The 14,701-nt window shown below is 30.7% G+C and overlaps 1 protein-coding gene across 1 annotated transcript in view; it reads left to right on the top strand.

The window, feature by feature from the left end:
* Positions 1 to 12,154, top strand: part of LOC148279104 (EEF1AKMT4-ECE2 readthrough transcript protein-like) — a 33,957-nt gene extending 21,803 nt beyond the window's left edge. Inside the window, exons 2-4 of the mRNA XM_088230441.1 lie at positions 5,295 to 5,427; positions 7,237 to 7,395; positions 12,060 to 12,154. Coding sequence (XP_088086567.1) covers positions 5,295 to 5,427; positions 7,237 to 7,395; positions 12,060 to 12,154 — 387 coding nt within the window. The remainder of the gene's footprint in view (positions 1 to 5,294; positions 5,428 to 7,236; positions 7,396 to 12,059) is intronic.
* Positions 12,155 to 14,701: the final 2,547 nt, after the last annotated feature.

The raw sequence follows: 14,701 nt of genomic DNA, 5'->3' as shown, positions 1-14,701 counted from the left end.
GTGCACACATTAACAGATTCTTATGTGTGCTCAAATTTTTCTTCATAAACGTTTTTTCCCATTTCTTTACTGCCTTGTATCCAATTGAATTTGTGACTTCGCCTTTTTTCTACGTGGGATTCTGATTTTTGCTCTTTCTCTGGTATTTTGATCATGTGTGATTTGATCAATTTTTAAAAAATTCTGTGTTTTTTAAAATTTATAATATTATGTACAAACATCATCGTATTATAAAATATATGTTGGTATGTAATTTTACATCAAATTTATACTTGTGTATCGTTTTTTTTTCCAAAACGGTTTTTAAAGCTTTGTTTTGTAATATGGTGTGTTTGTTTAAATATTCTTTGTTTGATAAAAATTATATACTGCTACAGTAGTTAATGTGTGGTTCAATAATGATGTTATAAATAATTTTGCATGAATTCTCATCAACAAATCTTCAAATTCTTCCAAAATGTTTTTTTTGCAATCTTTTTTGTTACGAAGATTTTTAAGTCTCGAATCGGTTAATACGATCATATATTTAATATTTATGCTTTGTTCAAATATTTATAGAAACGGTTTCAATAAATACTAAATTTGTGAGCCTGGGCCCATATTATAATGAAAAGTTAAAGTTTATCTTCAATTACATTGATGTTTTTTGTAAATATTTATTGATGAAACTCCATAGTCAATGATTTCGATAAAAATATAAATGTGCGCTCGTTCGTCGAATTGAATAAAAGTGAAACTGAACCATGAAGTTTTTTTGATAATTTTATTTATTTTTAACTTAATCTAAAAAATCAAGTTAAGTTTTCTGTATGACAAATATAATATACCTACATTTTTATTCTAAACATATTCAATTTCATGTTACCGCCGAAGATACTATAAATTTTCATGAAAATATACACATTTTCCTACATAAATATCGATTTTACTTCAAAACATGTTCAAATGCAGGTAACAATGTGTAACATTCACCATTTTGCCTATGTTTGAACATTCACATTTCTTCAATTCTTCCATTTGTTGATTATAGTGAAGTTAAAGAGCTGAAACCTTTGTTGTTGTGAAGGGACTTCCATATTCACTTTTTTAAGGTATTCTCCATCCCTGTTGTAATTTGTTAATCTAAATGACTCCCGAGGGGGTGAAATCCAGTCTATTGTCTACAAACATTTGGACAAACTCAAATATTGAAATAAAATGTTTATTTAAGTTTATAGGACGGATTTCAGTTTTTTTTGTATCATATAGTTTCAAAGTACAATAAACGAATATAATTTGTATGGATAACCACTTTTATTTTAGTAAAAATAAAAAAAACTTTATGAGATTGTTTAATTAAATACAAAAAGAACAGTTCGTTATGTATTCAATCATCTTTTCTATTAAAAAAATGAAAACGAAAAAAACTTTTTTTTTATGTTTAGTGCTATTTTTTATATTTAGTATAGTTCATTAAAAAAAATGGTGTTAGTTTTTCGTTTAATTTAAGGATAATTTAGGATAAGTTTTTTTTTATTTTAAATTTTCGGACACCGTCTTTTTAAACTTAAGAGGCTTGTAGCAGGAGATTTAGGAATATACTATATGTGAGAGTACCCGCTCTCCAATTAGTAGCACGGCTTTAAAAAGACCCAGACTTGTGAATGGCGATAATTCGCTTACGGGGCCCCGTCACAATAGATCTACACAGTACATAGATCGCAGTGACGCCAGCGGTGCTATTCTGAACGGCTCCCGCGTCATAGATAACACTTTTATATAGTGTTTTTACTTACAAAATACGCGAGATAAAAGCGTTTAGAATATAGCCCCAGGAGCTTATTTAGCTCTGATATTCATCAGAATATAATATAATAGAAAAGGTGAGGTAGTTCCGACACGTATAGCGAATGTACAGAAAAAAACGGCTAAAATACATTTTTAAATATCCATAATAATTCGCAAAAAAGTTACAAAATACTGAATAAAAACATTTTTCATATGCAATAGTTACTAGAAAAAAAAATAGCACGCACAAAATAACAATAAAGAAATAAATATTATATTAAAATAAATTAATTAAAAAATCAGAATTTAATACCTTAATTAACAATGAAACATCTGTGGTATGTAATAAATTATGTATCTAAAACCTATCTTCAGAACACATTTATTAAATACTAGTAAATCAAGTCTTTTTTGATACCGAAATAAATGAAAAATTATAAACTAAGAAATCTAGGTCCCAGGAAACAGAAATTGCATTGGCCAAAGCTTGTATTCATAAAAGATCCCGCGTAACAGATAGTTTCTGTCGATTTGGTCCGAATATTTTGTTGTGATTTTATTTTGTCATTAGGTTTCCAGAAGTAAACAAGCGCTTCTTTTACAAAATTGGTTCTTTTTATATTCAAGCAGTGCTGACTCTACGATGGAATATATTTATAAGATCAGCGTGTTTTTTAAAAATATATTTTAAATCACATAATACAAAGTATCTTACGAATTGATTATATTACCAGGAAATACTACAGCTCTTTAATATATATATTTTTAATGCACATATTCCCAACCATGTCACGAGAGTCAACATCTGAAATTTATTAAATCTTTTAAGAGGAACTTTTGTTTTTATGCCCCAATGTCCAGAATTTCGCCACTAAAAGAGTATCAGATGAAAATGGATTACATGTTTTAGCTCGAGATCTTATTGATATGTTTATCGTGTTTATGATTATATTGTTTACCATTATTTTATCGCCCTTGTTTGTCTTTGATACATGATTTAATATTATTTTTGTCCAGTTTCTTGTAAACACGTTTCTTCATATAACTGTTGTAATTGGCTGAGGCCGTCTATATAAAAAATAAATATTTAGAACATCAAAGAAACAAAGCAAATTTAAACGCATATATAAATCAACAATGTAAAATAATGAAAGCACAAACAGCCTTACTGAGAGTATTCAACAAAAAGCCCTACCAATACTCTATAGACATACTTTTTACAGAATTTCCGAAGAAAATTTCAGAAGAAAAACATGAGGAAATTATACATAAAGACAATTTTAAGACACTTTTATTAAAAGCCTAACAGACATAATGACGGACAACAAATTTACGACACTAGGCAAAAACAAAAAAACAATACTTCTGCTACTAAAGAAAAAAAACAAATTACGGACAATGACACTATATTTTTTTGGCCCTTAAGCTATACAACTTTTTAAGTATGGATATATCGGTAAGCAAAATGAAAAACAATGTTTTCAAAACTCTAGTCCATAAATGGATTACTAAAAGGACTAGGCAGGAAGCTAAGGATATACGTTTCGTATTCTTCTTCTTTTAAATCGGTCCCTCAATGCTGAAGATCGTGATCACCATGAACATTTTTGATAAGTCTGTTCCACTCTAGTTTGTCCTCAGCCCGACGAACTGACTCATCAAATTTTAGTCCCGTAGTCACCTTTATTTGGTCAGTCCATCTATATGGGATTCTACCCCGGCTTCTTTTCGGCTAGAGATCATTGCCTTTTCTAGATTGTCTGGCTCTCGTCTAGCAATATGTCCAAAGAAAAGCAGTATCCTTCTCAAACACACCACTGATAGACGAGTTGTAATATGGAGCTCTTCCAGTATCGATGCATTCGTCCTTCTGGCTGTCCAAGATACACGCAGAAGATTTCTCCAACTCGAATGCATCGATCCTCTTCCTCTCGTTTGCATTCGCATTGTCCACGTTTCAGCCCCATATAGGAAAACGGAGGATTCCAGGGCTTCCATCAACCGTTTTTTGTGTTTATTGACATACTTCGATCTCACCAAATCTTCTCCAAACGGTTCATTGCTTCTTTGGCCATTTAAATCCTGCGACCAATCTCAGGTTTGCAACTGCCGTTGTTGGAGATAAGCGAGCCGAGGTACACAAATTCATCTATCAGTTCATGGTCTTGCATCTGTCTTGTCACCTGTCTTGTCTTGCCAGCTCTGTCTACAATCATTAGCTGTGTCTTACTTTTATTTATTTTCAGACCCAGAGTCTCACTCTCCAACTCTATCCGTCTGAAAGCTTCTGCTAGCTCTGTTTCATCTTTTGCAATCAGTGTCGTGTCGTCTGCATATCTCAGATTTGATATTTGTTGACCTTCCACTTTGACACCACCATTCCACCCATCCAGCGCTCTTCTCATAATATATTCACCGTAAAGGTTGAAGAGTTTTGGCGACAAGATGCAACCTTGACACACACCTCTTTTTGCTTTAAATAGAGCTGACAGTGCATTCTCCATCCTTACTTTTGCTGACCCATCCATATTTATTTTTTTCACCAGTATTGTGAGATGCTGTGTGGATATAATTTTAATTTAATAAAAGTCCTTTCTAATTTTATTCATGAATGTGTGTTTTAAAATTTTGTATTTTTTTTATTTTTACACCCATAATAATATGTTGATGTGACTTGACAATTGATGTGAAAGTATATACTATTATGCATAAAATAAATAATACACTGAACGTGCCTGTGGGCCAGTCGAGTGGCTACATCCATTAATAAAAAGGAAATCTTATTGAATGTACCTATTGTATAAACTTTTTTTTGTTTATTACGTATTTGTATTATAATAATAAATAAAAATAAACAAAAAATAAATATTTAGCCAGGTACATATATCGTTAAAACGAAAATAAATAAGAAAAAAGGGACTTAATTACACCTAAATATTTATTTAGTTATTTATTTTACATATTATACTGTAATGTTAATGAAGAGTACTTTTAATACAATAAGAAAGTTCAGTGCTACGGGAAATCGAAAATAAAGAATATGTAAAAATTAGAGCATTTAATTGTATTGCGAAGATTCTTAAAAAAGTTACGTATAAAATGCTTTTATTAAAATAACTACTTTGAGCTCTGACTAGAACTTATGACGTCACAGGCGGAGTAATTTGAGAACTACAAAACTGTAAAACATGCGCAGATAATACAATACATAAAAATAAATTGGCTTAGTTTGATAGTCTATTAACAAACAAAAAAAAAACACTGAATTTCCTCATTTAAACAGAAGATAAAAATAAGATGGTAAAATTAAACGTACACTTAGAAAAAATAGACTTTGTAGTTTTTGACGAGGTTTCCAAAATATTAGCATTGTTTTTTTAAGTCTGTGTAACGTAAGACGGATCATCTTGCCTTTTTGTAATGTAAATAATCGAGTCTATTGGTGTACAAATGCAATAGTGTCCTTAGCACAATTTGATACAAAACATTGAATGATTTTGATATCGTATGTTTTATTTTGTTTTCAGTACGTAGAAACAATGAACAGCAGTGTCGACCCTTGTGTTGACCCTTGGCAATGGGCGTGCGGGAGTTGGTTGAACGAATCGACTACAAAAATCCGACAAAATTGGGGCAAGCGGGACGAGCTTTGGTTGTTAGGTAAATATACGCATGTACTGCATGATATATTAAACTCGAAATACTACAGTATAACTGCGTAGTTTATGTATGTAAATGTAAAGGGCCATTTACATGTGAATAATAAAATAGATATGACAGTATTGTCTTGTCCCAGATCCATGAACAGCCTCTGTCAATACTCAACATTGGGACAATAAAAAATTCGCTGCAAAAATTAATACACGACGGCGTTAATAACGAGCAAATTCTTGGTGTGAAATTAATAAAAATATTATCAATTTCATACCAAGATATATTGAAATAGTTGAAAGACGAACTAAATAATAAAAAGTATTGTTTTTTATTTATTTTTGGGAGCAGCACGATAGACACGCGCGATGGTGGGGGTAATCATTGCTCCACGGAGATAGCCTGCCCGTCTATCTCGGTGGCGATGTCTCAGGAAATTGCTGTTTACACGTGGAGAATTTTCGAGATCTGGGACAAAACAATATTGTATTGTCTACGTGTAAACAGCCAAGCTACAAGCTGCAATACAGCAAGCTGAGAGCGTGTTAATATAAACATTTGGTGTATGTTCGTTTGGCAATTCATATATAAAATATATGTTTGCTAGCAATGCTTTCTCTACCCCCTAGAGTGAGTTCGGAATCACGTTGCTGCACTAGTAATGGTGTCACTCTAAACTATCGTAAAACTTATCATACTTGAATTGTTCTTTTCTTTTCTTTCAACTAGTTTTTTTTCTTATCGATATTGATTTTATAATTATTGTATAAATGTTTTGAAATAAAAATACACTAGATCATTTAACAAACAAACATAAAATTATATATATTACAATGTGTGAATACTGGCTGTATTAAACTCAAAATATGACAATATTTTGTAAATGTTTGTTTGGTAATTATCATCATCATTTCCTTTCCGAACTTAATGATGCATAAGACACTGCATTGGTGAACTAATCGCAGTGTATTTTGATCATTTTTGTTACATGAAGGTAATGTGATCAGTCTTACGCTTTAGATACCAGTCCAAGGACTATGAAATTGTATCTATTGTAAAAACACACTTTTAAATATATGTTTCATGTCAACCATGTCGGGGATAAAACCCGAGACCTCTTGCATGGTAGGCAAATACACCAACCACTACAGCACGAGGCTGACTTGGAAATTATTCTGTTTGACATGAAATATTTCGTTTAATTTTTGTAAATGATATTATTATCGTAATTTATTTTTAAAAGTATTTTGTATTCATGAATACTTTTTTTAAATGTTGTTTTTCATGATTTTTGCATTAATTATTATTACACTATTCATATGAGCCAATTTTTTATTTAAAAAAAAGAATATCAGAAACAAATTTTAAATAAATATTTTGTGTCGGCATATTTTGCCTTTTAAAAATAGTTGTTACTTTTGACTTGAACAAGTCGATATGCATTATTTTGTTTTTGGGTCTTTGTTCTTGAAAACTCTTGTAATTATTGTAATTTGTGTTTTTATTTTTAAATTATGTTATTTTTTTTAGTTACACTCATTGTATTTCGATTTTGTATTAGATTTTGTGTTGTTATTTTCCTTTCGGTATTTGTGTGTACCGTGATTTTTTGTTTTTGTTGATACTATAACCTTAAAATGGGAAAACACATGATATAAAATACACTTATTTGTTTGATACTTATTAAACAGATAAGAAAGAAAAATTATTTCAATGTGTATGTACAAACGTATCTTAATTAAAAACAAAGCCACACTAATTTACTTGCCAATTTCTTCTACGGTTTATTTTAATTGCAAATATTTCGTTATTTTACAGAGCTGACAAAAGTGCGAGATATTGTGTCATCCATGACCGATATCGGAGGTCCGGATTCGGTCAATTGGAAACTGAAGACTCTCTATGACTCTTGCATGGCCGTGGAGGATGTTGAAGGTGACCATGACTATCCACTCAAGAAACTTATATTTGAGTTGGGTAAGTGACCATTATAATTCAAATTTTCAGAATCAAATAGTTGAATTGTTTAAATGGACGGAAATATTGATAGGAAAAGATGAAACAGGGGTCCGGACAGTTGTAAAATTTGATTGAGTCGCACCCCGGGAATAACAGCCGCACCAAACAATTTTAGAAGGGAGCAGTTACACATACAACCGAGCTATAAGTATACTTACATTTATTCGCAACAATAAAGGCACAAGTGCACCCACTAGTGCTATCTGAATTTAAATGTATTCAGAAATAACAATGGCATAATTTTTATAGTGCTATTCTTATTTCTAAAATTTTATTAAAAACATTAAGTATTATTTGGACATGTTGCTTTTAAGGCCACATATATATTTTTAATAATTATGTGGTCAAAAAGACAATTTTCAACTTATTGTAGCTCATGTGCCAAATAACCATGCGGGTTTCTGATGATATTCGAAACATTAAATAAAAAAATTCCTATTCATGAAAATAACTAATTTACTTCTCTTTATCCAAATTCTACTACAAGAATTTAATGTCAAATTGTTATTTTGGTTTTCATTTCTTTTTATTAACATTTTTATACATAATAGCTGCATAAATACAGTAAAGTATATTCATCATTGAGATTATAAATAAAGTTTCGTTTTTAATGCTTTGACTGAGATTCCATCTTCTTTAAGGTGACGAATAGTTATGTTATGTATTTATAGTTTATGTTATGTATAGTTTATTATAAGCAAAATACGTCTTTTAATTTTTATCACTTATTAAATGGACTTTTTTACCAGTTTTCAACAGCTTTCAAAAGAAAAATTCTAAATTAAAAGTAGTCTAAACTAAAAAAACGGATCAACTAAATGTTATAAAATATATAACCACTTACCGACTTTTCTATGTCTACCGGTTAAGTCTACGGGTCTATTGGTTATACTTATATAAATATTAAATGACATTTAGTTAAATGTTTGACTACAAAGTAAATGCTTTAAATATATTTAATATTTTTAAAACGTATAAACTTTATATTTGAAGCGCTAGATATGTGGTTATTTATTTTTATAAAATAAATATAACGATTTTGTTTTTAACCACTTATTGTTTATTTTTTCTACCGACCGGTTTCCAAGCTATACAAGCTTCTTTATCAAGGTATACTTAACTAATGAATTTTATTCTATCAATTTTATGCTTCGTATGGAAATAACTAATCAAGTTTTTCTGTCTTGTAAGTGTGGGAAGCGTAATTTAAGATGCAAACACTTAAATCTATACTGGAGGAAATATTGTTTATTTGGTTATTTATTATTTCTTCCTTATGAGAAATATAAAACCACGCATAATATCATGTATGTAGGCACTGCATATTTTGAGATGAAATATATAGTGAATAAAAAATGTTTGAAGTTACTCAAAACTCTTCGATGACACTACAAATTAATTTCGACTAGAATGTAGTTTGGTTCTAACTACGGAAGTCCGCGTGCTGCGAATACGGTAAACATAAAAATGAAAACAACGTAACACATTTGCTGCCAACGCCACGTGCTCTTGGTTTATCGATGAGATAATTTAGATGTAAATATCGTCACAAAATGTTCATAAAATACGATGAAAACAACAAATCGCCCATTGACGTGCCGAAAATGTTCGTTTTAATCTTAATATTCGACTATGATCCGGCCATCAAGCCCCGTTTATGACTAAAGATTTAGATGTTTTATTATGGCGCCTTAATAGAAATCAATATGCATGTTGACATAATCACCTTTTTTGACTACTGAATTTTAATTTACCGTTTTATAGAGAAAACTATTCGCTAATTAACATCTGAAGTGAGCAATAAAACTTTACCAAAAAAGTATTTAATAATGCCGCTTTTCACAATACTGTGAATTGAAAGTTACTTTTTTTATAACGTATCTTTACACAAAAATATATGTATGCGAGTAACAGGTAAAATTTAAAGTAAAAGGGGTTTTTCAACATCCGCCTCGGCATCGTCGTGCTTATGTTAACGGATTTGACAACCGTGTGTGTCCCTGGGTCAATTTTTCATTAAACATTTATTTAAAGATTTTTATTAATTAACAATCACGTAATTTTGAAATAATAATAAAAACCAAGTTTCTATTCTCTTAGAATTTCTATTCTATTACCAAATTTCTATTCTCTTATTAGAATTACTTTCGTAAATGTTTATTTTATTTTTTACTATTCCTGCACTATTATCATCTGGTATAACCTTAGTATAATAGCCTAATAAAGTCACCCGTGCGAAGTTAGCTACAAATAACAGCAATACAACGGGCCGTAGGTACTTGTTTTGGAAAGTGCAAGCGCAAACCGAAACTGTCCATTACGCGTTTGTTGTTAAACTAAACGCCAAACTAAAACCAAACGAACCCTGTGGAATAGAGCTTAAGGGCTTCTTTGAGAACTATTACTCTGAGGGTATAACATACGTGTACATGAAAAATACAGATAAAACGCAACCGCGAAACAAACTAAAGGTTTGTGACAAAAAAGTTAATATTATGTACATGATTGAAGCTAAAATGTTACAGTTGGTTTTAAAGGAATGATATACGAGTATGCTCCAGGTTCATTCCTTAACCCTTAAATACACCTTGATGGACATTTCCATCGCACCAAAAATTCAGTTATAATTATTTAAAAACATAAATAGTGGAGTATTTTTTAAGTCTAGTATTAATTTAGAGAGTTTATCTATAGATTTAAGAAAAAAAAAAAAAGTATCATATTTAATAAAATAAATTTTATTTTTGATGCACTAAATTTGTGGTTATTCATTATAATAAAATAAATAAAACAACTTTATTTTTAACCACTATATTTTTTTTCCACCAACCGGTTTTAAAGCAAACAAGCTTCTTCGTCAAGGTTTACGTAACTAATGAATTCTTTTCTATTTTATTTTTATCATGTTTACTAAATACTACACGTGAGGCCAATAAATCAAGTTTTATTTTTTCCTAAAAGGGTGATTTGATATGATTATTTTCGAAACTAGACAGGAGTGGACTAAAATAAATATTGTTTAACAATTAGTGTTTAAAAACAAAGTTGTTTTATTTATTTTATTATTTATTATTTATTAAAATTTCTCAGTTATTTATAATTTTTCCAAAGGCGACGAAAATCAAAATTTGGAGCAAAACGTTAGTATTCATATATGTTATGTTAAAAATATAAAATTCAACAAAGTCATTGTAAATTATAATACGGTGTAAATTTAAATGATTATGTTTTTTTAAAAGTTTTATACTATTTGTGACACAAAGATTTTAAAAAAATGAATATTGATTCTCAAAACTATACCTTATAAAATATTTGTTAATGCAATATAAAAAAATGTGCATTTAAGGGTTAATATATGAAAGTAGAAGAATCAAGTAACAGTGTTTGTCGAGTTAAGTCTAGTCTGGCCTTGTCAAATCGATATTTTTATCCTAAAATTGGGATATTTGTGAAAAATCCGGGTTTCGAGAGTTATGTATCTAGTTACCTATAACGATAAAAAATTAATCAAATATGATATTTTTTGTATTGAAAATTCAAGTACCTATCTTAACTTTGTTGCTAAATGCTCTTTATTCACACATAAACGAAGCAAAAAATATTGAAAACAATGTGGCTGATAAAATATCGTTTGTTGTTTTAAAGCGTAAAATCTTATAAACGATTATAGAGCATCCCGTCTGCCGTTTATAATATGCTAAAATGTTCACTATGGATGGCTTAGCATTCTTTTATATATAGTTATTCCATTATTATAACGTATTCTTAAAATTCGAGTCCATACTATAAAATCGTGGGGTAATTTCTACAACGAAGTAACTTTAGAATCAGCATTTTTGAGTTAGCCACAAAAAAACATAATTGTATTTTCCTCCACGAATGCTAAAGTGGTGATGCATTTCAATCATATGACGATGATTTAAATGCATGACTTGTCTATTTATATAGTTTATGGAGAACGATGAAAACATGCGTTTTTATTGGTTAGCTAAAAAATGCTGATTTGAAGTTACCAAGTTGTAGTGATTACCCCACGACATATACTCGAATGAACGTACACACATACACATTTATGCTGTCAAAGTGTTGACATCAAAATATATGAGGGGTAGGATTGTAGGGAGAGGCAGAGGAGGGAAAGCAGGATTCGACAAAGAGAACACGGTCAATAAAGAAGGGATATTAAAAGTGATTCTCCCCTGTAAATGTATCTAATTTCAATAACATGTCTACCTTCTTCTGGTTTAAATCCCTGGATATGGTTTTTAGCAATCTTTCGCATCTCTTTTTCCATTCATTCATAATAATATTTAGGTCCTTAGCGGCTTATTTCCACTGGCCATATAATGTGTATTTCAAATATTTTTTTTATACTTTTTTAAGCTGCTTAAATAACACAACCGGTCTGCCTTACGTATCGTCTCTCGTTACCTCTACCCATCAAACAATTATTTCTCTACAGAGAAGCAGCTGCTGCTGTACAAAATGATTGCGCGATTTATTGAATGTACAGAGTTACCAGGTTTAATAGCCATACAAGTTCCAGCCAGGATGTGTAGACAGTACCATCTTTTTTTTATTCCAATTAGTAAAACATAATTTTTCTTGCTGTGCCTTATCAGGTCTCTCCGACTTTGGCGATCACTACAGCGAAAGCATTTTGGTCCTGCGCTTCTCCGAGGTCAGGACAACTGCTTGTTGGATGTACTCGCCATAGTGATTCCTGGGTGAAGAAGACGAGAGTGGTTTCCCGTTGCTTTCTCTGGTGGATTTTTCTGTCAGGGTTACCTTCACTTAGCTGGTTAGTTCTGGTTTGGAGGCGCCAGAAACTCGACTTTCATCCTCTCGTTAGCTGCTGTGATCACACCGTTATGAGTGTGATCTCATTGCCTAGGGTTCTCTGTCAGTTCTGCCTATTGGTGCGTTTAGTTACCATAAACCGGAAATCTTTCGCAACTCTTTTATCATTGGTTGATTCATGTGAACTTGTGATGTCGTTCAAAGCAGTTCGTTATTATTAAAATGTATTTTATTGATATGAAATATTTATTTAAAAAAATGTTTTTACACTGGAATATGTCACAGTCCATGGACTGGTACCTGAAGCGTAAGAATGATCACTTTGCCTCCATGCAACAAAAATAATCAAGATACGCTGCTATTGGAGAACCAATGTAGTGCCCTATACATCATTAAGTGAGGAAAGGGAACGATGATGATGATGATTTTATTATTTATTCGTAAATTTTCAACAAACTTTGCCGTACAATGAAAAGCTCTAATTTTCGCCAACGCTACAAATAAACGTGTCATGCATTAAAATCATAATAATATGATTTGGAAGAATTACAACTTGTCTTTTAGCATTCATGAAGGAAGATACAAATATGCGTTTTTGTGGGTAACTCGAAAATACCGATTTTGAAGATCGCTACCTGTAGTATTTACTTGACGATATTAAATGCTTTTTTCCATGGGTATTGCTTAATGCAAAATACTAAATTTAAAAATATAGACGATAAACATCACACCATCGCATTGGCACTGAAATGAGCAATTAAAATTTTATATGCAGCATGACGGTTAGATACTAAAATATTAAATAGCTTATTTTACAATAAGCAATCATAATTTTTTTTTTATTAAAATTATTTATTGACAATTCTTGATGAAATTCTATTGCAATGATGTACTAACTTATATTTACATATGTTATTAATTTAAAAATACTTGGTACACTTTCACTAATTTATTTTGACCAATTAACGCTTTCACCCTCTAATGGACATCTTCAGACTGGTGACTATTATACAGTGTAAGGATGATTTATATAAAACCAAATTTTATCTTATGTGTAGGTGTAGGTACATTTAAAAACAAGTTGAAAAAGATACAATACGCAATATTGCAATATTGAGAGAAGCGTTCATTTTCTTTCCCGTTGTCTGTGGTTTCGTATCGTCTATTCCTGGGTCAATGTCTTAATCTATGGTCGCTCTGTCCGTTTCCGCCGATTTTGTATCCCAGTCATCCATGGATTTTGTTTTTTCATAAAGCTCATAATGCACCCGGTGGGTCTTACCTGGACTTCAGAAATCAATAGAAACATAATAAGAGTTTTAATGGTTGATATAACTCCAATATTATGTGTTCTGAATTGATTTCTAGAGTCCATATTATGAGAGATCTGTCTGTTATCTCCTGGTGACCGGGTGACGCCTTTATTTGTATTAACCGGTTGAACCAGGCTTGCTAGAGAGGAATCTTTTGAGACTGTATGATTCCATTGAAAAATTGCGTATTGTATCCTTTTCAACTTATTTTTAAATGTACCTCCACTTAAGATAATATTTAGTTTTATACAAATCAACCTTACACTGTATAAAAATCACCAGTCTGAAGATGCCCATTAGAGGGTGAAAGCGCTAATTGGTCAAAATAAATAAGTGGAAGTGTACCAAGTATTTTTAAATTAATAACTTATATGTAAATATAAGTTATTACATCATATAAATTAATATTTACACTTACTTTAATTACGTATCTATTTACATCATCATACAGAAAGCAAATAATTTATTTTTAAAGTCATTCACACCCTTTTTAGATTTTTCATGCATTCAGTCATCTTTTCATAAATGTTTAAACCCTTACATGTAATGCAATTTCGGGGTTCCATTTTTTTTAAAGAGCAGCCTTATTCTATCCTTATTTCTAGTAATAAACTATTTTTGATCTCTCTGTCTTCTTATTCTTTCTTACATGTATGCCGATCCCGATCATTTTCCATTAAGGTACGACAAGTATATTTCCGTACTTTTAAAATGTAGTTTTGAATGTTTATGCACTTTTTTACAAACATAGTACAATTTACAAAAACATGATACTGGTTCTGAGCCCATGTGATATGTCTAAACTATAAATATATTGAAACTGTACGGTTTTCTTAAATGTATTGTTTTAATCTGATGTTCCACAGTCTGCGCAATTTATAAGGTGTGAAAGCACTATAGTTGGTATGATATCAACGCATAGCGCATACCTGAAATGAATTATTTTTTTACGCGAATAGTTTAAATGTTTGTATGATTCAATAAAACGCGTCCATTTACTAAGATATTTTGAACATGAACTTTTTTGTTGATTAATTAATTTAGATACGCTTAAGGTTACACATTTTCTTAATTATAAATATAAAAGTATGTAAGCGTATGCATCTACAAATAACCTCTAAGTATAATATTATTTTCTGCCCACATTATAC

The sequence above is a fragment of the Micrasema longulum genome, unplaced genomic scaffold (assembly GCF_059751315.1).
Source record: "Micrasema longulum isolate JH-2025_06_02 unplaced genomic scaffold, ASM5975131v1 h1tg000766l, whole genome shotgun sequence".
In the NCBI taxonomy this organism is placed as follows: Eukaryota; Metazoa; Arthropoda; class Insecta; order Trichoptera; family Brachycentridae; genus Micrasema; species Micrasema longulum.
The sequence above is the reverse complement of the archived record's forward strand: the minus strand, read 5'-3'. Positions and strand labels throughout refer to the sequence as shown.